This window comes from Xenopus tropicalis, chromosome 9, assembly GCF_000004195.4.
Source record: "Xenopus tropicalis strain Nigerian chromosome 9, UCB_Xtro_10.0, whole genome shotgun sequence".
In the NCBI taxonomy this organism is placed as follows: Eukaryota; Metazoa; Chordata; class Amphibia; order Anura; family Pipidae; genus Xenopus; species Xenopus tropicalis.
Window position 1 is genome coordinate 39,997,549 of NC_030685.2, and position 24,666 is coordinate 40,022,214.

Below are 24,666 nucleotides of genomic sequence, written 5' to 3' on the forward strand. Positions count from 1 at the left end.
TATCCGATTGCGGCTGGTGGCTCTGCCCTCTTTTTTTTAACCTTGAACTGCAGTTACCCAGTGACTAATTTAAATTTAAAATGATAAAATTCAATGGGTGAAATCTGACTGGCTGTTGGTGGCTCCAGCCACTTTTTCTAACCAACTGTGAAAAGGTTGGGGACGTTAAACGTGTGAAAATGGCAGCAGTTTAAATTTCCCATTAAAATCAATGAGATAAATCTGATTGGCTGTTGGCTGCCCTGCCCACTTTTTTCAAATCTTGAATTACTGTCACCCAGTGACTAAATCTGCAAAGTTTGGGGACCCTGGTGTAAATAGTATAAGAATGGCAGTATTTTAAATTTAAACCAATAAAATTCAAAAGGTGACATCTGATTGGCTGTTGGTGGCTCTGCCCACTTTTTCAATCCTAAAACTGCAGTCCCCAAGGGACCGACTGTGAAGAGTTGGGGACCCTGGCATTAATACTGTGAGAATGGCAACAGGTTGAATTCCCCATTGAAAGTCAATAGGTTTTTTCCTAAAAATGTAGTCACCCAGTGACAAACGGTGCAAAGTTTGGTGCCCCTGATGTTAAACATGTAAGAATGGCAGCAGTTAAAATTTCCCTACTGAAATCATTGAAAAACATGATTGATTGTTGGTGACTCCGCTCCATGATTTTTATAGTATACTTTTTACTTCTAAATTACACTGTTTACATAACAAATAATGATTCTCGAAGAAACCGGTTTGGAGAGTCACATTTCTTCTGCTGCTACTAATAATCAGACACCATAAGTCAAATGCAGTGCGAGAAGGATTTAAAAGAAGAGTGTGCAATGGGCATTCAAAATCTCTGTGACAATACAAACAATACAAATATACAAACAATTTATCATATTTTCTGAAACTATCAATGGCATATAACCATAGGAAATACCTCCCAGTATAAAATTGACATGTAATGGATAGGAGGTAAACATTATGGGATTGTATCTTTAAAAGGAGGAGCAATTGTGAAATGAATTACAACAGCATTGTTTAGTACAGAAAGTTTGTTCCAAGTTTATTAAATTGCCATCCATTTATGCACATGACCAGTAACAATTCATCAAATCTCTCACTTCACTGTATTGCCTGCCCCTTTACCATAAAAAACCGAGACCTACAATTTTCACTTTTTTTAACTGAGCAGGTTTTTCTGTTCTTTCCAATTTTACATTTTGGCATGCAGTCTTACAGCAACACATAAAGGAAGAGAAGAAGTTCTATGTAATGCTGCATTTATGTCTTATAGTTTTCTGTAATTACTGGTAGAACAATCTGATCCCAGGTTTCATCCCATCGTGTTTGTACAGATTCTCGAAGATTTTGTTGAAATCTTTTCAATTTGCTTGACTTACTTGTAAAATCTGTAAACATATCCTGCAACATAACAATTGCATAAGAATCAACAGAAACTAAGGTATAGATAGCATAGCACCATTATTCCATTATTTAGAATAATAGCTTTTTTCTGCTCTGAAATACACATCAATAAATAAAATCAAAATATACCATTAACAACATAAATGAGTAGAAATGCACCATCAAGACTATGGATCCTTTATTTTAAACAATTACTACAATTTTCAGAGGTAAAATTATAAAAAATATAAACTCTCGGTATATAGGTATTTTACATAAATACCTATATAAATTGTTTAATGCTAATGTGCAAATTTGTACAAAAGAATTGTCAGTGCCTACCAGCACAGAGCACTGTCTCAAGATAATCCAACTACCCTGCCTTATGTTCAGTGTTGGACTGGCCCACCATGATACCAGGAAAACTCCTGTTGGGCCCAGGTGTCAGTGGGCCCTCTTGCTTCTATCTATTTAGACTATTCCATGGTCATTCCCTATTTCTGTAAGTGAAACCTCCTCTTTCTCTCTTAAAGGGGATTTAAACTTGAAAAAAGATTAATTAAAGTTAACTTACTCACTTTACATTCCTTTTCATTTTTTAGTGGTTTCTGAGATAAACAATTTGTGACAGTTTTATACTGCTAGTTTGGGGCTGTTTTCCATGGTTTCTGCTTAGACCACTGGTTCTCATTAAGCAAACCATTACTGTGTACAATTGTTTTGTGCACCCTACTCCCAACATTAGGGCAACAGTTTGGAAAGTTTTTTTATTTCAAGGGTTGAAGCGCATAATTTAGAGTAACCTATCGTAAAGAAGTGTAAGAACTCTACTCCAAATTCATAAGCAAAAATATTATCAATAGTTAAATATAAAATAGAGATAATATTTGAATGTAGAATACAGTACCTTTAATTGTTCCGCAAGCTCTAGTGAATCTTTGAATATTAAACCGTTTTCTCCATGTTTTACGAGTTCTTGTAAACTGCAAACAAAAAGAAATTTAAAAGAATATCATCTGTATATGTGGCTCCTTAAACAGAAAATAACTGTTTGACCGTTGGCACAAATGTACATCTCTGTATTGTCTGGTGACAGTAGGGGTTAGCAGAAGAGGCAGGAACCTCGACACACTATTGGAAGGGGCATAAATCTAAATTTTATTTACTCTTCAATCCATCCCTGTACACACGACTAGAATAATTATCTACCTGGGATCAGACAGAATGTATGTATGGAAAGAGAGAACTCTGTTTAGTTCAGTGCAGGAGCATTCTCTTCCAATACAGCATATGCATCCCAGTCCAGGGGTCTGTAATTGTGTGATCTGAGTTTGCTGCCAAACAATGTATAGGTTTGGCTTTATTTTTAAGTATAGGATTGGCATATATTTATCATGCAAAGTCTGCAAAGATACCCCAAGATCAGAAAGCCAGTTTTAGGGGACAAAAAAAAAAACTTATTTAGACATTCTTACCATTTAAAATTAATTGCACAAACAGGAAGACAGCAACCGAACATATCCACCACTTTCATAGGAAGGTCCAGACCACTGGATGATTTATGGAGACACACTCCCAGATTAGCAGATCCTAGGTGATATTTTAATTTCACATAATTGTTTACAAATTATTATGATTAATATACTGGTCAGTCAATTACAGTAATTCTTTTTTCAATGTATTTTTTTTTTAGTTAATGTCTTTGCACACTTTTTTTATTTGCTCTATGGGTCTTTCCAAGGCTAGCTTGGCCACTGGCAAAAACTATTGTAATGATCCTTTTTTTCTAGGGATTTTTAACTGCTGTCTTTGGTTAATTTGTTTTCAAACTTCAGGTGATATTGTCAGGAATACAAAAGTCAAAATAGCTTCCAAAGAGGAATCAAAATCTGCAGTTTAATGTTATGCAAAGTAGATACAGATAACTGCACATGAATCAGCAGATATCTACATACAACTAGCAATATTGACCTGTTCATTAAATGGAAGACACAGATTCATGGTGTGGATGGGTGCCTGACAAGCATAGGGACACAAATCAAACAAAGAAAGACACAGAAAAATACTGGGTCATGGGAAATGATTATTTTACACAGAGGGTTTTCACAAACCCCATGATTGTTAAAATACACTCAATGTAAAGATCATGTAAGGTTAAAAGGTTTTATGTTTTTAAAAAAGAAACAAAGTAATGCAAAGCAGGCGAAATTAGATGCTCACATCAAAGCACAAACTGGTCCACTATAATATGTATTCTACAATAATAAGAGTATTATGAGTTTCATTACAGGTGGTACAAGCTTCCTTGTATTTCCATAAAACTTTTGCAAATGCTTTGTGTACCTTATATCGCTTAGCCATGGTAAAGACTGGTACCGGGCCAAAAACCTTACATTTTCTTGCTTTTTAAGTGCATTTTCTACTGGACTCACTTTCTTATTGATCAAGTACACGCCATCTGCTTAGACCCTTTAAAAGGCATTCAGCGAAAGTAGATATTCACACATATATCAACTTTGTTTCTCTTGCACAAACTATTGATTGTAGAAGACCAGAAAGAGACTATAATTTTTACAGGCCATTTAGTTTAGTTTTAAACTTATTATTACAAATACATGCACAGGGGTTCCTTTTTGTCCCAATGCTGTGGGATGCCGTTCTTACCCAATAAAAGAGGATAATCTTCTGCCTCCAACCATGGTGTGCAAATCTGGATGTTCTTGAACTGCATCTCTCTAATTAGCTTGCTGTAGTGTTCTTTTAAAGGCCCCTTTCCTAGAGTTGTAAAAATCAAATAATTTATTTGCATAAAATATAATTCTTATTTTATGATATTCTCCTTGCCAGGAGCAACTTTGTTATTTTCTGGGAGGGTTTACATTTTTTTTTATACTTAATTTTTACAGTTTTCATGTCAGTAAAAAGCCGAGTACCTGTTATAACACATACAAGTGGTGGAAGTTTAGCTCCATTTCTAATAAACAATTCATACTCTGGGGAAAGAAACAAACAAGTATAAATTATTGTGTTCCAATTAATTTAGTAATCAAATCACAAACATGGCTTAATTTATTTATTTATTTAAGACCCTGTGCATAACAGGATGAGAGATAATGATCAGTGTTCCCAAAAAAAAATCACAGAAATCCAAAGGGACATATTTACTATAGTTGAAATCTCAATTTTTGCCAAAAATATATCAAAATAGCAGCAATTTACTAAAACATCTGCATCTTTTTTCCTGGTGTAATTATATAACATTGAAACTTCAAATATATGCTTATTTCTAAAGAGCAACAATGTTGTTTTTTTTTTTTTTACTCAAAAAATAATTTCTCCAGGTCCAGGCTGAAGAACTACCATTAAATTAATACAACAGCAACTGCTTATCAACGTTATATACTTCATGCTTATATCCCATGTACGGCATTGTATTGTATACGCCATTGCATTGTAGTATTTATGCCAGAATATTTTCCCTATAAAGTAGCACGGGGAAAATATGCTGGCATAAATAGTAAAGTATTAGTGTCTTCTACATATCTGTCCAAGGACTATGTACTTACATTTCTCACTTAAAACTACATTCAAGATCCCATCCTAAATCTAGGCAGTGACACAGCTATGGACAAGCAGTAATCCAAACACTGGTGCCATGAACAATGTTTCTGAAGGTGTTATAGAAAATAGAGGAGTATGGTAGCTTTGCATGAATGAACTTTCACTATCTGATTGATAGTGGGTAACTTACAGACACAAAATAGGCAAATATAAGTACTGTAGGTCACAGTGGGTGACACTACAATATAAGTGCTAGTTCCCAGATCAGGTAGTCTTTAAGTTTAGTTTTAAAAAAACTGAGGGAGGATTCTCTCCGGATGAAATCAGGGAGGGCATTCCAAATGTAAACTTAACAGCCAGGCAGCAACATAGTACCTGAATTCCGTGTTATATTTTAATCAGTAGGGAAAGTGCATTAAACATGTGGTTCTTAAAATGGTTTCAAAGCATTGCATGGGCCCATAAAACACGGTTTTCTGTATAGAAGTACAGGTGTAGTTTGGTATTACTGGGTCATATATAGGTAGTTCAGATGCTTTTGAAAATTATTTCATATGCTACTACATTTTGGCATATTTCATATTTATATGATGAAAAGTGTTGATGAATAGTGCTGTAACAAGGTCCTTAGTCACCTCTTCAGTTGTTCGAGAAGTACAATAATTTTTGCAATGGAAAATGGAAGCTCTTGGATATTTAACAGAAAAAACCTGGTTTATAAATAAGTATTTTAAACTCACCTTCCAGTGCTTTCAGTAATATTGAAAAGTCTTCATCCTCTGCAGAAGCAGAAAGCAGTAGTCACAAGAACAGTAGACAAATGCATTTTCTTTTTTCAGGCAACTTAGTGATTCAATTACAATACAATTTACTGTACTTATAGAATCTAATGTTTTCATAAAGAATGTTTTTCCTCCTTCTAAGTGGAAATTAAATTGTGAATTCAGCTACGTGTTCAAATGAAAATCCATTCTAAGAGCTCTGAAAAGAAGGGCAGAATGGTAACTTGCTGTTATGAAGGCAAGTTGGACCAAAAAAGAGTTATGTAAGTGTTGGGGTAACTATAGAGGAGTTTACAGGCTCAGTTGACATTAAAAAAATCAACTGTGGATTTTAAGTGGTTTGCAAACTGTATGAGCAAGTGTGTGAGATTCCTCAGTGAGTAGGTACTGCAGTTTAATTAGAGCCTTGGAATAGAGCCCCTGTGGACAGTGAAGGAGAGGAGGTGGACATATATCTAAGGATAAGGTCAGAGCAGTGTGGGGCTATCAACTAAAGATCTGGTGTGTGAAAAAATATCTTAATGATAGTGAAGGATATTGTATGGTAGCCAGTAATGGTATTACTGCAGAGTTTAACTTTCTGCTCAAGGATTGGTTTATCATGGGAAATGGACTTATATTCTGAGAAGGCGAAAATAAGATTCAAATCAAAATAGAAATAGCAGCCAATATGCAATTAGAGAATTAACTCACTGGTCTAAGGGTGATGGCACACTGGAAGATTTGTCACCCATGAGTAAATCGGGGCTACTGTGAGCGCCAAATATCCCCTAAATGCTTTCCCACCGGCAATAAAGCTAATTGCCAGGGGAAAAATAAAGCACCACATATGCTTTCCCACCGGCAATACAGCTAATTGCCAGCAGAAAAATGAAGCACCACGTATGCTTTCCCACCAGCAATCAACTTTATTTATTGCCAATGGAAAAGCATTGCAAGGACCGCAGACAACAAATTTCCCTGTGTGCCATAGCTTCATACACTGCCAGCATTGGTACTCATACACTGCCAGAATTGTTACTCCACAATTCATACTTTCAAAGTGACTCTAGCAGAATAAGTCAACATTATGGGGCACATTTATCAAAGTCCGAAATTTCGCCAATCAAAAGCACGATCGGAAAAAATTTTATACTGAAGCTTGAATGAATTCCGAAACTTTGCAAAACTTTGCAAATACGTATTTGTTGAATTGATGAGAAGCACGAAAAAGTTGCATAATTTAATAAAATTGGAAATTGTGTAAAGTTCTATAAATTAGAAAAATGCAAATTTTTCCCATTCGGACTCAATCGTACTTTGATAAATGTGCCCCTGTGAGAGCGAAACTTGCAGTCTCACTTTTCATCCCAAAGGTGCTGAACTACGTAAACCGCATATATTCTATTTAAGAGTATTCATTTTCAAAGCATATAAAGCAGACCAGTGTTAATCATAAAATAAAAATGTATTTTATAATTTTTATGCCTCTAAAAAGGACAACCATACATAGAAATTCAAGACTTGTGGTCTAAACACTGACCTGTCCAGCTTGTACTACTGATTAATAATGCAGGGCATTCCTTATTGAAGCTAATGGTGCCTTTTTCCAGTTTTAATTCCGTAAAAGCAGTTTTTTCAGTGCCTGAGCATTTCGATTGTGACCTGGACCAAACAAGAAACAACTGTCACTTTATGTAACATATTATTATATTACCCATATTTAATTAATGTTATGTATCAATAAATATGATTCATTAATTGACTAAGTTCAATTAACTTAGATGTTGCAGAGCAAACCAAATCCTAGTTTTTTCACTGGGCTTTTTCCTCTGCATAGAAACAGAGGTGGAGAAAACAGCTGATGAAAGCAGATCCACACCCAGAGTGTGCACTGAGAAGTCATGCTTGCTGCCTTTCATTCCTCTATAGCAGAAAATCCTGGTTTTAGAAACATTTAACTATTCCACAACTAGGGCTCTTACACATGGGCGTTTTACATGAGTTTGCAAATACATGCAGGGTGCTTGCTTTTTTTTTTTTTTTTTTTTTTTTTTACACTTTATTGTCTTTTGATCATCCATCAAGCATAAGAAAATGCAGTATGTTGCATTAAAAAAAGCACAAATTCAATGAAAAGCAACTCTGAATACTCATGAGCACAACTAGGCAGGTACAATGAATTAGTTAATGCGTTTACATGTGCTCAAACCCACATCTTAAACATGCATCAAATGCACAAAAAAAAAATTGTACTTGTGTAAGAGCCCTCAATTTACTGCAAAAACAATAAACAACTAGTAATGTGTGGGTCCAGTTTTACTGGACCCGCACCTGGCCCTAACTGGCCCGCTCCCAGCTTGAACGCAGCTAGTCCCCTCTATTTATAGACTTGCACCTGACCCGCCCACCGATGACATCACAAAAGGGGCGGGCACGGGTCTATACATAAGAGAACCAGGAAGTCATCAGTGTTGCGGGCGTGGAGAACAAGTAGAGGAGATAGACCCGAACCCACCCGTGACCCAAAAATGTTGTGCAGATGTCAGCCCGAACCTGCCCGGATCACGCACATCACTGTTACTCATATTTAATGAAACTTTTGGCAACTTTGTGATTTAGTTACCTGTAAAAATCATGATCCTCACAGTCTCATATAGCAAAGCAATACAAGTCAGTTAAGTTTATTTAAAGAATACTCACGGATATTTGAATGGCGGATACTCCTTTGCAAGTTTCATGAATAACTTGTGCTGCATTTCAATTGGAGTTTCTTGAAAAATTGAGGCAGGCTTATCATAGAGAGTAGCAGCTCTGCAATAAATGAGCAGATGGACCAATTAACAACATGCACAGCTTTGGTTGACCATTCAGAGAAACTTGTTCACTTTTAGTACTTTAGAAACACATCAGTGTAGCTTGTACCCGGAAAAAGAAATATAAATATTAACTAAAAAAAACATAAGAGCCAAATAATGTGTATGTTTTTAGGCAGCTGACCAGTAAATATTACCGAATGATTGGTTGTTAAACTAGTAGTAAATTAGTAGCAAGTAACTAGTAGTTTTATAACATTATAAAATGCTTTAGCAGCATCCAACGAGTAATTCAGGTATGGGGCCTTGTTATCCAGAATGCTCTACTTAAGTCTACTAAAAACCTTTTAAACATTTCATGAACCCAATAATATTGCTCTAATAATATTGCTATAAATTGTATATTTTCTTTTTGGGCAAGTTGTCTAAGCTGAGGTTTGTAACTAATAAATTCAGGCACAAACTTCAGCTGCAGTTGACAGTAATCACATTAACAGCTTAAGTCTAATCATCACATTCCTCCTATTGATCAAAATTTGACAGCAGCAGTAATGTCACACAGTCAGATTTTGGGCGATTTGCCAGAAGGGTTTCTCTTTTTACCCCCTTGGTAATAATGTTGCATCAACTGTTCCAAAACAATACGTTCAATTGCACTCACTTGCACCATTGCAAGGACCTGTTATGCAATTGTCACCTGAAAATGCAACTGCCACAGGCAATGGAGGGCAAGCTCAGGCATTCTGAAAATGTACAGGTATCGGACCCCTTATCTGGAAAACAGAAAACCAGAAAGCTCCGAATTGCGGAAAGCCCGTTTCCCATAGACTCCAATTTAATAAAATAATTCAGAATTTTAAAACTGATTTCCTTTTTCTCTGTAGTAATAAAACAGTACCTTGTAATTGATCCCAACTAAGATCTAAATAATCCTTATTGGATACAAAACAATCCTATTGGGGTTAATTAATGTTTTATTGATTTTGTAGCAGATTTAAGGTATGGAGATCCAAATTATGGAAAGACACCTTATCTGGAATACCCTTGGTCCCAAGCATTCTGGATAACGGGTCCTATACCTGTACTTGAATAATGGAAATCATTCAAAGACTTTGTGTTTAAAGACTTTTTGTGTGTTTAAAGATCTGTATGAGCATGTGCACCCTGCGCAAAGGAAGAAGCAGCAATAGGATTGCTCACACAGATCTTTAAACTCAAAAAAGTCTTTAAACATAAAGGCCCCTGGGTTTTAAAAGGGAAGAAGAGAATCGCTTACTCAAATGTACCTGGCTGTATCTGTGCTATATGTGAAATAAAGGCAGTTTTACAATTATGAAATGGGAGTGCTGCAATTTTGATGAACTACAGCCATGTGACTTGTGCCTGATAAACCTCAGTCATCCTTTTCACCCCCAGCAGCCAATCAGCAGAACTAGCAAGATAGTAGCTACCTGACACCTATATTTCTAAAAGTGGTATTTATTAAAATAGCACTCAATAGTAAAAAAAATCAAGTTCTGCTCATGATTCCTTCAGTTTAAATCAAGAATTACATTGGAAAATGCTAAAAAAAAAAAAAAAATTAATATTTGCAAAAATATTTTTTTCAGTTTACAGCTTATTACATTTTCCCCTAAAACTGCTAATACCACTAATTATACTGCAAATTATTGTACACTGAAAAAGTGGTCAGAGAAAGTTTACACCAATTCATTTTTTTGAGGTTTGGATTATGCTCAGTAGGGCTGAAGATAAGAAATGTATCAAGCAATGCATCAATGTATTAGATGTATTAAGGTGGCCATACACGGGCCGACTATAGCTGCCGATATCGGTCCCTTGGACCGATTCGGCAGCTAATCGGCCCGTGTATGGGGAGAGCAGAGCGGCCTGGCCGACCGATATCTGGCCTGAAATTGGCCAGATCTCGATCGGCCAGGTTAGAAAATCTGGTCGGATCGGGGACCGCATCGGCTCGTTGATGCGGTCCCCGATCCGACTGCCCCATTGCCGCCCACATAATCCGATCGTCTGGCCCCAGGGCCAAACGATCGGATTATTATTTTTTTTACCTAAATGGTCCCCGATATCGCCCACCCGTAGGTGGGGATATCGGGGGAAGATCCGCTCGCCAAGCGAGCGGATCTGCTCGTGTATAGCCACCTTTAGAACAGTTTATTGGGGGCCCATGCTCACAGAGCTGCTCCAAGGTGATTTGTGAAGGTGAAAAATGAAACTTGAAACTTTAGCGTTGAAAAAGGGTAAAAAAAAAAAATGAACTATTAGAAAACAATGCAAGTGAAGAAATGTTTGAAATGCAAACTACCAGTAACACCAACATTTTTAATGAACAAAATCTGCAAATATGCTGTTAAAATAAAATGTTCTATCATACTGTCCTCATGACTACTGTAATCACTTCACCCAAAATTAAACTATTATCATGCAACCTGTGCACGCTTGCTCCTGCTATAAACTGAAGTCATTGAAGGTCAGAATTCTTTGCAGCCTGTAAACAGAACATTTCAGTTTGTGTTGGGGAGAGATGTAAAACAAGCCCCTTCACAACACAGCTTTGAAGATGGCTGACTTCTGGTTTAGAGCAGAAGCACCCATGTAGAGTTGTGCATGTTGTCTGGCAACTGATCGCCCTATTTGGAATCTTCCAGCAGCAACATTTTCTAAGGGTAATTAAGAGTAAAGCAGCTGGAAAATGTAAGAGAGAGTAACATGTACCTATTATTACAGTAGTGTACAGAAAAATATAAATATATTTAATAAAGTCTATTGGCAGCAGGCAGTGAATGTTAAACAAGATCAATACAAAGATTTAAATTGGAAAAAAAAGAACAAAATGATTATGATTTTAGATTGTAAGCTCATTTGAACAGGCCCTCTCTTGTAGTTGTTTTGTGTATATAATCTGCATGATCATGGACACAGCCTTTTTTGTACAGCATTGCAAAAAATGTTGATGCTTTATAACTATGTGTTAATAATGATTTTAGCATTACACAGTGTACTGATTTGATGGGGTAGTGGATGGGTATAACTTTAGAATTCATATCAGGATTTAGCACAGTTCAAGAGTAAAATACATTTTTGTCAAAAATTAAAAAAATCATCAGGAACCACTGATAGAAGCTGATACAAATGTATGACTAGTTTTATAAGTGATTTATAAGTACAAGGCTATTTTGAGTTTAATAATAACCTACCATTTTTAGATAGGAAGGTATTGGGCCAAGTACAGTAAAAAAGCAAGATGCTTAAAAATATAAGCTGCTGACCCAGAACATGGGATCTTCAGTGCCCCTGGCTGAAATTGGCATAGCCACATTGCCAAGTTTAAATAGCTTATGTTCCATTTATAGATAGATTTTCACCCATTAATGCATTTATTTTATCTTTATACCATATAACTTAACAGAGCTGGCGCTATATTTATATCATATAAAACACATTTCAGACTGTGTAAATTGCAACAGCTTGTTACCAAGTATTAATTTGCAGTATAATTCCAATTAAAGTGTCTCACATCAAAACAAAAGCATTAAGACAATCAGTAAAATGTTATACTATGAACCAATTCTGTGTCAGACTGTACAGTTTCACTAGGAATACTAAGTCAGTGTTTTAATGTAAAGACATTTTTGTTTTAGGACTACATACAGGTATGTGATCTCTTTTCTAAAAGTGTGATATCAAGAAAGCTCAAAATTACTAGAAAGGCCATCTCCCATAGAGTGTATTTTAAGCAAATAATCCTTTTTTATTACTACATAAGTTAATGCAAATCCATGTTGGTGGAAAAACAATCCTGTTGGATTAATTTAATGTTTCAATGTTTCTGGTCATCCAAATCATGTAAAAAAAAAACCTTATCCAGAAAGCCTCAGGTCCCAAGAATTCCAGATAATAGATCCAATACCTGCAATATCATCATGTAAACTGTGGGTCGAAGTTTCTTTGCATGTAAATTTAGTTTTAATGGGCACTGATCTTACTTGATGTTCCAGTTGACCATTAAGTCCTCCTTCATTGCGTTTGTTACACAAAAGTTGTAGTCAGACAGACGTCCAAACACTTTTTCATACCTGCAGCAAACAAAATATTTGGTTTTTGTAATTAAATGTTTTGTTTTTATAGCCGACATATTCCAATAAGAAATGTATCGGCAATTTCCACTGCAGCATCTTTCCAAAGTAGGAGCGCACACATGTTCAACACAAGCAAAGAAAATAAAGCTATAACTGAAAAGAGTTTTGATTTAAATAAAAACTATTAAGTTCTAACCGATGGTTGTTTACTTTTACCCTAAGGAAAAAGCCACCAAGTCTTTTGCCACTGTGCGATTATTAGTTCCAAGGCCACTAAGAGCTAGTAAACACCATGAAAAACAGCTTGGAATCACCCCATAGGCTAGACCTCTTACTCTCTTTGAATTTACGAGAGTTATTTTAAGATAGATTAAGAGCTCTGTAAACCTACCTTTCCCTAAAATATACCTGTTTCTAAGGCTTGCAGATAAGAAATTAATTATACAGGTATGTAAATGGGAATACCTTTAACTCAGTGATCTAGCACTTGGGTTTGGGACAATATTTAATTAGAAATGCAAAACTGCAAAGCACAATGCTGTCAGGCACAAGACAGCCCTTTCCATCCTGTCTGCCACAGTAAAGTGCTCTCCGACTCAACCACCACTTTTCAGTTTTAGGTTAAAGACAGTTTAATTTGTCTTTTAAACAGTTTAATTTGTCTTTTAAATTACATTTTTCCCAATATTTTCTAAATGGAGTAAAGTTCAGTGTAACAGATCAATTCTAAGTTGTTTTTCTTGTGTGTTTTTTTTTTTTTTTGTTTCATGAAGTCTTCATTTCATACCTCTTGTATTGATTCATTTGGGGAATCGTTAGCATATTAATGGGGATTAGCAGCCTATAGTCAGGGTACCAGTTTCTCTCTAACCCTAGAACAACAGGTGCAAAAAGCCTCATTACCCTTTGAAAAGCACTGATTAAACAATAAGTGTAATTTGTACAATCTTATATATAAAAAGTTTTTACCTAATTGTAGAAATTCAAAAAATAGGAAAAAAGCTCCAGCAGGTTTGCTTCAAAACATTTTTTATGGGTAGTGTTAAACAGTGTTACAACTACCTATAATAAATGTTTTGCAGCAAACTTGCTGAAGCTTTTTTCCTATTTTTTGAATTTCTACAATTGTATCTGGTTGCAGCACAGAGCATCAACTAGGAGCTAAAGCTTTTTTTTCGCAAGTATTTTATACCAACAATTTTTTATTTTTGAAAGTTTTTACCTAACACTTGCATAATTATGCTAGTTTTAGCTTAAAGTGGACCTGTCACCAAGACATGAAAAGTTGTATAATAAAAGTCCTTTTCAAATTAAACATGAAACCAAAATTCATTTTTATATTAACACATTCAATCCCATTATAAATGCATTTAAAAATCCAAGCTGTCAATCATATACTGCCTGCCCCGCATCGGGCAGACAGTTACTAAAACTTTCCATTCAGCACTCACATTCTCCTTACCCTCTCACCATCTAATTGTGTAGCCTGTGCATGGGCAAGGGCCTCAGGTCCCCCATTCTGGCAAATACACAAGATTTTGGGGTGATACAAAGCTTGCCTTAATAACAGTGCCCACAAAATGGCAGCTGCCTGCTGGCTGTGATTGTATATTCCCAAGGCTGAAGAGAACAAGATTTATATCATTTATATAGTATGTACCCTGGAACCCAAACTGGGATATTGGGGTACTGTGAACTCAAGGTTTGACTTGCCCTACAAGGGCACTGGGAAAAAAAACGTTTTGGGCCCCTGGGCATGATGTTGGGTGCGCTGGATTGCTACTGACCAGTAATTAGGAGCGGTAGAGATGTGGTGCAGTGGCACTTGATTAATTTCTTCCCATAAACCCCCAAATACACCAGTCTGACACTGTGTGCACGTTTCTAGTTGAAATCCATACTGGTATTTCAAGATGACTAAAAAATAAATCTTTGTGGTTTGGTAGTTTGGAATAGAAAGCCATATTTACACATTTTGGGCACCTCATATGCACTTTCAAAAAATATATGGTTTCCTGGGGTGAACTACTGTTAGGGGATTTTTTGGCCTTGAAATCTGAAGTATAGTGTGCATATTTCTGTGGTGGTGCTTTGAAATATTGTTAGTGGACTAAGTTTTTGACACATACTTGTGAAATCTTTATAAAACTATAGATATTTAGTATTGGTACATTCATAAAACATGCAGATTTCTAAATCAGTTTTATTTCCATATATAAAATAAAACATTTTTGTGATATATATTCCTATATTATGAAAAACAGAATTTCTTTGTTTTTTGGTATTAAGACCCTTAAATCTTGTTACAGAAGTGGAATTACACGAAAATTCAGAAACAAATTAGAAAGCACAGGTTGTCCTTAAAAAATGATGTATAGTTTTCCTAAGTAAACTAAAATTCCTCTTCATGAAATTCCCCTAAAGTGAAATGACTGGAACATGAAATGCAAAATACTACTGGCAAAATCATTATTACAATGCTTATGTAAATGTGGGACTTATTTTGATGCCACATCAACAAATTTAATAAGAGCTAAAGACAATTTTATTAAAAAATTTTGGTAAAATGTCATTTAAAAGACAAATTCACAAAAGTTAAGCTAGAGGTTTGTGAATAAGGTGGAAAATCCAACACTTGCGCAATGAGCTAGCATGGCAAGGTGCTTTACACAATTTATTGTACTTTTATTGTTACCCATGGCTTAGTAAATAAGGCCTTCAGCCTGAATGCCTTATTCTCCTTCCAAAACTGTACCACTGTTTTGTAGGCAAATGTACGCCCCAATATATCATAAGCTCTACTGTCTGTCCATAGCCAATGATTCCTCATATTGAGAGCAAACCGTGTATGGGGCGAACTGCTTGCACCTTGCAGAAATTCAAAAGTAGAAAATGAAAGAGTTAGACAAGTATATAATTGGGAAAAAATAGAGGAAAAGGAATCTTGCAGGGGCAAACCTAAAATACCTAGGAATAGAAAAAGTTAATTGTAAATGTAGTTGTAATTGAAAACATTATTCTTTTGTCCCTTTCTGGTTCTAAGAATGTTAAGATACTGTTTTAATTGCAATTACATTTACAAATAAAACAGTTTAAAATTTTAGTCAGTGTATGTTGGAAAGTTATAAATAGTTTTATGCTTAGAATGACATTTTCTTTTACTGTGCAAAAACTTCATAAATCAGCTAAGTGTTTTTACACTATTGCAAGACCCAGTAAAAAGCAGCACCGAGAATATTAAGACTCAGATACTGCTCTCAATAACATTACAAATAATCACTGTGCAAAAAATACTTTTTGGGTGGATGATCCCTCTAATGTACAAAGAGTTGAATTTAGTGGGAATAGGATTACAAAAAAAAATTCATGTTATGAAGAGCAGCAGGTAGCGGGAGGGTCTCCTGATTATACATTCAAGACCATTAATTCACCACTTAATAGAACACATACATAAGCTATACAAACTAAAATTAAAAACTAAGATTTACAAACCATTTTGCAATTCGCACAATTGGATGCTTTGGTCCATTTGTCAGGCTCATGATTGAATAGCCATAGTTATGCCAGTCAATTATGAGCTGGCTCCTTCTCAGAACACAAAACAACCACGTAACTGCAATACTAGGCAAGCCTGGTGGATTCTGCCTTAAAAGAAATTAAATAAAATTAAACAAGCCATTACATCTCATAGTTCATGTTAATAATACATGTAAACGAAGAGGGCAAGCTGTAAATTAAAATGTTAAAATTAGGTTCACAACTGGCTCATTCAACAAATACTTTTTGTTTTGTTTCATCTTTTTGAACTTAAAATTTACTGAAATTTTTGATTACACTGACGTTTTACAATAAAAATATCCATGTGTACATTTGTGCTTGGTTTTATTTAAAAGTTGATTGTATAGCTATCCCAAAAAATAGCCACGTATACAAGACAAAAAGAAAGAAAAATCAAAGAAAACCAATAGAAATAAAACATAACCATGTCACTATAATGAAAGGAGAAACCTAGTAACATAACATAGTATAAAACTATTTTCTTAAGAAATTAAAAAATTAGTTGAGGTTCCTTTTTTTTTTTAGTTATCTAAAAGTAGTGATGAGTGGCATTCAAGTAAATAGTAAGCTCTAGGGACTGTTTCCACCTTTTTGGTAGCTTTCATAATTTGAGTAACTAGCTTTTGAGAAAAGACAATGGGTCTTTTGCTAAATATTTGTGAATTACTTTCCAAAGAAGGGTCTGTATATGTTCAGTAGTACTAATGAGCAGGCCCAAAACATACAAAATGATCAGCCTTAATATGGGAAAAGTTTATTTAGTCAAAGAGCACTTACTAGAGCATAAGAATTTTATCCATTTTATATTTCTGTGTTGTAGATGTCTCTATTTGTCAAGCACTGTCTCAAATCAGGGCCCATTCTTAACAAAAAGAACGTCTCTTGTTTAGAAATCCCTAGCTGCTGCTGTGGGTTATGTGTATGCGCAGTACTCTAAACATTCTAATTTTGCTCTACTGCGCATGCAAACTGCCCAGGGCAGCTGTAATGGATCCTTATACAAGAGATAATGTGGTAGCACTTAAAGGAGAAGGAAAGGCTAATACAGAGTTAATCTCAAGCTGCAGGCATACCTTCAGTTGTCTCAATAGTGCCCTTAAGTCTCCCCATATTTCACCTGTTCAGAAGATCAGAAGCCAAACAGGAAGAAAAAACGCTAAGCTGTGTAAAGAAAGCTCCCATAATGCCTCACTCCTGCACAGACACCCAGACCAAGTTGAACATGCTCAGTTAGTAAGACTATGAGGCAGCTTCCTCCTGATTGGCTCAGATCCACATTCCTAAGGGGGGGAGTGAGTTCTTAGCATTCCTGAGGGAGGGGGGAGCAGGAAAGAGCAGAAAACAGAAAGCTGCGTGACTGTGGCACAGGAATTACAGACACAACTAATCTTTTTTCAGAGAAGTCAGTGCAGCGTTTCTGTGAGTGCTTATGGCTGTATTTACATAGACCTTTCTGATAAAGCTTTCTTAGTTTTTACCTTTCTTTCTCCTTTAAGAGAATAGCACCCTGTGCCCGGGAAAGTTTTAGCAAAGACAAGCCATGCCCTGCAGTCTGAGGTCAGTGATTAGTGTCAGAAGGTGCAGCTCAACTTTGTCCTAACTCAGGTGGGTGCAGAACTTTAAGGTTAGCCTTTGCAAATTAAAAATAAACAACCACAACAACCAATTATATTTCATGTAAAATTAAGATTCATGCTCAAAAATCTTTGGTAAAGAACAATATAAAAATAATCATCTCTGCAAGACTACACAAAATCACTTACCTGAAGAATGATATAAGAAAGGGGATCAATCTTGAGTAATATGTAAAAAAGCTGAAAAGCCTGCACAATCACCTTAATAAAGTACTGAAACATCCGTGGACCAACTGCAAAACAAAATTCACTCATAAAAATCAGAAGATGAAAACATAAATCTATGTGATTGCTTGCATATATCAGCTACTTCAGCTTTTTGTTTTCATATAAATATATCAGAAATCAAAATGGCCAGTCTATGTTACTATAAAGAAAAACACTGTAAACTCATTACGACAATTTTGTGTGCAGCAATGATACATTTTTGATAAAGCACAGAAAAGCATAAATAACTTACCTTTAAGCATTCTAAATTCAGAAACCGGCTGAATATTTATTCTTTCATGATGTAAGAGATCTCTATGGGGTTCAGTTTCTTAAAAATTAAACAAAAGCAAAGATGATCAAACTGCTTTTAAATATTATTATAATAACTACCCTTAACATATATCCCCATATGTAATAAAAGGCATGTAATATTATTTTTATAGAAATAATAGCCCATGTTTACAATTACCAACTGCAAGTTATGCATTTTATAACAAATGAAGAATAGAATAAATTAATAACCTCTGCCACACCTCTGGTTTGTGAACTGTTACACTCAATTAGGTGATCACTGTATCACATCTTTCTGCTCCACAAAGAAAGATACCTAAAAACAACAGGCTGTCCTCCTGAGGAAGCGCTGTTGAGTACAACATTTTGAGGCTGAAGGGGATTTTCAGATTTTGAGGAGTCTTTTATTCATTCGCTTTGATGTGAGTGCATTTTTAACTTTTGAATAAACTTTTTTTATTATTACACTTGGAGTTTTCCTCTCCTCCAATATGAGCATTTTGGGGGTAAAATACTATTATTATCCTATTATTGCTCTATTAGCCTGCACCTCCGGTAGGGCAAGCAACTTTCTTATAACAAGTGCCCTTTAAGAGTCGATCATGTTCCACATTAGCAACCAATGCAAAAGCATTGTGATCAGTGTTGGTTCATATTCTTAAAAGGATGTAAACATGTTAGCAGTTGGAGAGAAGCTAATGGGCTGCAGTGTGTCTCTGCACTGATAGACACAGTATTGGCCTCTGTTCAGACACACAGAGTGGATTTTAGGTGGAAAGTGCATAGTTTTGCTTTTCCGTGCAGATACTAGCTTTGCGTTTGAATGCAGGCCGTCGTCCGCCGCTATGCCAGTCAGTGCAGAGACACAGCAGAGCAAACGGGAATGCATTGGCTTCTCTGATGAGAAGCAGAGAGATGTTGAGGCTTTGCCTTGTGTGCCCCTAGATCTTATGCCTAACAGCATGATACTAGCAAAACGTAAATAATATTTCACTTCACTCTGGCAGGTCTCTTAAAGGAGAAAGAAAGGTAAAAACTAAGTAAGCTTTTTCAGAAAGGTCTATGTAAATACAGCCATAAGCACTCACAGAAATGTTGCACTAACTTCTCTGAAAAAAGATTAGTTGTGTCTGTAATTCCTGTGCCAGAGACACGCAGCTTTCTATTCTCTGCTCTTTCCTGCTCCCCCTCTCTCAAGAATGCTAAGAACTCACCCCCCCCCCCTTAGGAATGTGGATCTGAACCAATCAGCAGGAAGCTGACTCATAGTCTTACTAACTGAGCTTGTTCACTTGGGCCTGCATGTCTGTGCAGGAGTGAGGCATTATGGGAACTTTCTTTACACAGCTCAGCGTTTTTTTCTTCCTGTTAGGCTTCAGATCTTCTGAACAGGTGAAATATGGGGAGACTTAAGGGCAATATTGAGACAACTGAAGGTATGCCTGCAGCTTGAGATTAACTCTTTACTAGCCTTTCCTTCTCCTTTAAAAAATGGCACCCACTTAATGCCGACATCAGAAGACTTCAACACAAATGGAATTACTATATAGGTTAGCAGTCCTGTTCCCAGCGCCTAGATAACAATGCACGCAGCAAACCTGTGCAAGCAAGAGATCTGAAAAGATACCTCCAACGTCTAGACATATTATCCCCTTAAAGGACATATCAACCTAAAAAAATATTTTTGCCTAATAAATGAAAACATAATTCTAAGCAACTTTCCAATATCAATTTATTAAAAATTATTAGTGCTTTAATAGTTATTTGTAAATGTAATTGCTTTAGAAAGCAGCATTAGCTGAAATCCTGGTTGTTACTTTTTAAACAATGTTGCAAGTGCTAGGCTCCTCCAGCAAGATGGGTCTGTAAAATCTGCTGCCTTGTGTTACATTGTTTCAAATGCCAGAGCAACCAGGGCAAGGAATAGAAAGAACAGGCAGACACTGCTTTTAATAGCAGTTATATATACAAATAACTCAAACACCATTACAAATACGTAATGAATGTATGTTGCAAAGTTTCTTAGAATTAAGTTTTCTTTTATTAGGCAACAAAAAATAATATTTTTGGAGATTACATGTCCTTTAGGGGTAGACCCTTACCAGTATTAAACATTTGCATCTCTCAAAACATCCAAATGGCATGTCAAATAAGTAACATAGTAACATAGTAAGTTGGGTTGAAAAAAGACATACGTCCATCAAGTTCAACCATAATGCCTATATATAACCTGCCTAACTACTAGTTGATCCAGAGGAAGGCAAAAAACCCCATCTGAAGCCTCTCTAATTTGCCACAGAGGGGAAAAAATTCCTTCCTGACTCCAAGATGGCAATCGGACCAGTCCCTGGATCAACTAGTACTAAGAGCTATCTCCCATAACCCTGTATTCCCTCACTTGCTAAGAATCCATCCAGCCCCTTTTTAAAGTTATATAATGTATCAGCCAGCACGACTGATTCGGGGAGGGAATTCCAGAACTTCACAGCTCTCACTGTAAAAAATCCTTTCCGAATGTTTAAATGGAACCTCCCTTCTTCTAAACGGAGTGGGTGCCCTCGTGTCCGTTGGAAGGACCTACTGGTAAATAAAACATTAGAAAGGTTATTATATGATCCCTTTATATATTTATACATAGTTATCATGTCACCTCTTAAGCGCCTCTTCTCCAGTGTAAACAGACCCAACTTGGCCAGTCTTTCTTCATAACTGAGACTTTCCATACCCTTTACCAGCTTAGTTGCCCTTCTCTGGACCCTCTCTAACTCAGTAATGTCCCGTTTGAGCACTGGAGACCAAAACTGAACAGCATATTCTAGATGGGGCCTTACCAGTGCTCTGTAAAGGGGAAGAATAACCCCCTCCTCCCGTGAATCTATACCCCTTTTAATACAGCTCAAAACCTTGTTTGCCCTTGCAGCTGCTGCCTGGCATTGCTTGCTACAGCCAAGTTTATTATCTACAAGGACTCCAAGGTCCTTCTCCATTATGGATTTGTCTAGTGCAGTCCCATTAAGGGTATACGGGGCTTGCATATTTTTACATCCCAGGTGCATGACCTTACATTTATCCACATTAAATCTCATCTGCCACTTAGCTGCCCAGATTGCCAGTTGGTCAAGATCCTGCTGCAGGGATGTCACATCCTGGATAGAATTGACTGGTCTGCAGAGCTTTGTGTCATCTGCAAACACTGATACATTACTCATAATACCCTCCCCTAAGTCATTTATGAACAAATTAAACAAAAGTGGACCCAGTACAGAACCCTGAGGGACCCCACTGAGGACCTTATTCCAAGTAGAGAATGTACCATTAACAACCACCCTCTGTACCCAATCCTGTAGCCAGTTTTCTATCCATGTGCAAATGACTTCACTAAGACCAATAGACCTTAGCTTAGAAAGCAGTCGTTTGTGGGGAACGGTATCAAATGCTTTGGCAAAATCCAAATAGATTATATCTACTGCATCCCCACTGTCCAGCTTCTTACTTACCTCATCATAAAAAGCAATTAAATTGGTCTGACATGACCTGTCCTTCATAAAGCCATGCTGATTACTGCTCATAATGGCATTCTCCACTACATAATTTTGAATGTGATCCCTTAACAAGCCTTCAAATAACTTGCCCACCACGGATGTCAAACTTACAGGCCTATAATTGCCAGGCTGAGATCTTACTCCCTTTTTAAATATGGGAATGACATTCGCCTTCTTCCAATCCCTAGGTACCATACCTTATGAAAGCGAGTCTGAGAATATCAGAAACAAGGGCCACTGCAATTCTGCCCCTAGCTCTCTCAGTACCCGAGGGTGTATTCCATCTGGCCCAGGTGCCTTGTTTACATTTATCGTGTGTAACCCTTTAAGCACCATATCCTGCGCCAACCACTGTGTAGTTGGAGCTGAGGCAACAGTGAAGCTATTGGGTGGGACTTGGCCCACTGGCTCCTCTACTGTATACACAGAAGAAAAGAACTGGTTAAGCACATCTGCCTTTTCTGTATCCGCTGTAACCATATTGTTATTATAACTCAATGGGGCCACACCCTCAACCTGCATCTTTTTACTATTAATATACTTAAAAAACTTTTTGGGGTTAGTCTTGGCCTCGGCCGCGATGCGCTCCTCATTTTCTATCTTTGCCTTCCGGATTGCTGTTTTACAACACTTGTTATAGTGTTTATAATCATTAAACGCAGCTACTGTCCCCTCTGACTTATATTTCTTAAAAGCTTTCCTTTTTCTCCCTATTAACTTCTTTACCTCAGAGTTAAGCCACATAGGGTGATTCTTAACACTTCTACTTTTTCTTATTAATGGAATAAATTGAGAACAGTAATGATTTAATATCATTTTAAATGACAACCATTTCTGCTCTGTGTTTTTATCAGAAAACATAATGCCCCAATCTATGCCCTGAAGCGCAGCCCTTAAGGAGCTAAAATTTGCCTTCCTAAAATTCATTGTCTTTGTTGCCCCCGTGTAAATTTGTTTCCTGCACCAAACATTAAATGAAATAACATTATGGTCACTAGTACCCAGGGGTTCAACCACTTGCACATTTGCTATACGTTCTGGGTCATTAGAGATCACTAGATCTAGTATAGCATGGTTCCTGGTTGGCTCCTCAACAACTTGTGACATAAAGTAAAACAAATAATATAAAATTATTATATTTCTAATAAAATCTAAAAGCAGCTAAGTGCCTACTTAAAAGAGATATTTAATGGTACACCATATATACCAAACACTTTCCATGCTTGTCTACAGATTGCATTATTAAGTGATCTGTATAATCCGTGCTGGACAGTGCACAAGTTATTCCATATGCACAATTTTTGTGCCATATTCTCTTAGGAAGGGGATAAGAAACTTTATAACGCAGTGGAATTGTTTGTCTTGAATTCCTTGTGCACTGCCACACAATGTATCTATCATAACTCTGTCACTTGGATGTCAAAAGTTGCAAGTTGGTGATATGAATGTCATTATTATTGGTCTTCTGAGTACCCACCCATAGGGTATATAAGTTGAAGTTATAAGCAGAGTACCAAAAGAGTAAGAGTAGAGTAAGAAGTTAATACCCTCACAGTTTTTTTTATCATTCTTTGAGGGTGCAAAGTTATCTGAATTTGCAGATGGCCCGATTCAACTATATCAGCTTAATTATACTAAAAATAAGATCACAAATATTGTGAACTTATGAGAACTCCAAAGAAATCCTGCACCATTCCCCTAGCAATCAGACAGGCAGAAAGATCCTGGAAGATAATCTAAAATATAACTTTTATTGATCATATTAAAAATCTCATCACTTTATATATAAAAAGAGATAAAACTTGCATTTGGTTAGAAATAGTTATTTTATTTGTAAAGTATATCAGCTTGTAAATAGATATTACAAAACCATGGACAAATGGACGGAGCTGCATTTGTCCATGGTTTTTGTCCATCTGAGGTTAATGTTGACAACATAACATAATGCATTACATACACACTCAAAAAAGCTGCATAGAGCTTTCATGTAAAAAATTCAAAATATTTGCATAGAGGATAGTGGCTGACACGTTACTTTGATTCAGGGTCTAAGTGCTGCTAATTGTATGTTAGTTAATCTGAAGTAGTTTTACCGAGTAAATAAGTGACAATATCGCGTATAGTCATCACTACGGAGTTATATCAAAACTGGGAGCTTTTCAACTTTTATCTATCATCCACGTTACCCAATAAAAGCCCCTTTAACAATGCTTTGTACGTCTATCAGATCTTACCACGGAAGCCTGTAAGCGTCACAAAAAAACCATGGCGAGCCAATGACAGCGCGTGATACGTCATCCGTGGGCTACGGCCGATGTCTCCAAGAACTAGCACACATATCCGCTTGTTACCTTTCGGATCATCAGTCCAAGCAAGCAATAGCGCAAGTAACAGAGGAAGAACTAGAAAGCAATATATAAACCTAGCACCACATAAAGTCACGGTGCCAAAGAACAAAGCTACTGCAAGCAATATGGGCTTCCTTAAGCACGCCATTTTTGTTGCTTTGCGAGAGAGTAGTTGTCATCTTTCCCGGAAGTACGGTGTCCTGTATGGGTTAAGACGCGCTGTTTCGAGTTTTGCCTAGTTCGAATTAACTTTACAGTGGAATATCACCCGTTATTTTTATTTTCCATAATGAAATTATAAGTGAAAATATAATTACTATTAAAAGCAATATTTGCCCCCTTTATGCACTTCTGTTTCCGAAAGTATTTTAAAGCTTATAGTTACAGTTTCTTTCATTACACAGAAATCTCTAGTCATAAGATGAGTAATGCGGAAAAAATCAATTATCAATG

At 36.4% G+C, this 24,666-nt stretch overlaps 1 protein-coding gene across 2 annotated transcripts; it reads right to left on the bottom strand.

Annotated features, from left to right (window-relative positions):
* Positions 1–791: 791 nt before the first annotated feature.
* On the bottom strand, positions 792–24,409 carry alg1 (ALG1, chitobiosyldiphosphodolichol beta-mannosyltransferase). 2 transcript variants are annotated; one of them, NM_001030435.1, is made up of 14 exons: positions 24,100–24,376; positions 20,819–20,903; positions 18,283–18,360; positions 17,952–18,055; positions 16,123–16,271; positions 12,538–12,627; positions 8,418–8,528; positions 7,258–7,379; positions 5,694–5,732; positions 4,326–4,385; positions 4,057–4,167; positions 2,868–2,982; positions 2,300–2,375; positions 1,026–1,410 (listed from the first exon to the last, which is right to left on the bottom strand). In NM_001030435.1, exons 3-14 carry the CDS (start codon positions 18,290–18,292, stop codon positions 1,270–1,272), a joined length of 1,128 nt encoding a protein of 375 aa, NP_001025606.1. In that variant the 5' UTR covers positions 18,293–18,360; positions 20,819–20,903; positions 24,100–24,376; the 3' UTR covers positions 1,026–1,269. The 2 variants fall into 2 exon arrangements, with proteins under 2 accessions (XP_012825942.1, NP_001025606.1); XM_012970488.3 differs by lacking the exon at positions 20,819–20,903 and having other exon boundaries at positions 792–1,410; positions 24,100–24,409.
* Positions 24,410–24,666: the final 257 nt, after the last annotated feature.

What these genes read in the sequence shown, in the direction of transcription:
- alg1 (XM_012970488.3), bottom strand. Translation starts at nt 24,361, where the DNA reads ATGGCGTGCTTAAGGAAGCCCATATTGCTTGCAGTAGCTTTGTTCTTT. An exon ending in GACGCTTACAGGCTTCCGTG is followed by an intron (nt 18,361 to 24,099) that starts GTAAGATCTGAT and finishes TTAATTTTTAAG; the next exon opens with AAACTGAACCCCATAGAGAT. An exon ending in ACTTGTATGTGTTATAACAG is followed by an intron (nt 4,168 to 4,325) that starts GTACTCGGCTTT and finishes TTACAACTCTAG; the next exon opens with GAAAGGGGCCTTTAAAAGAA.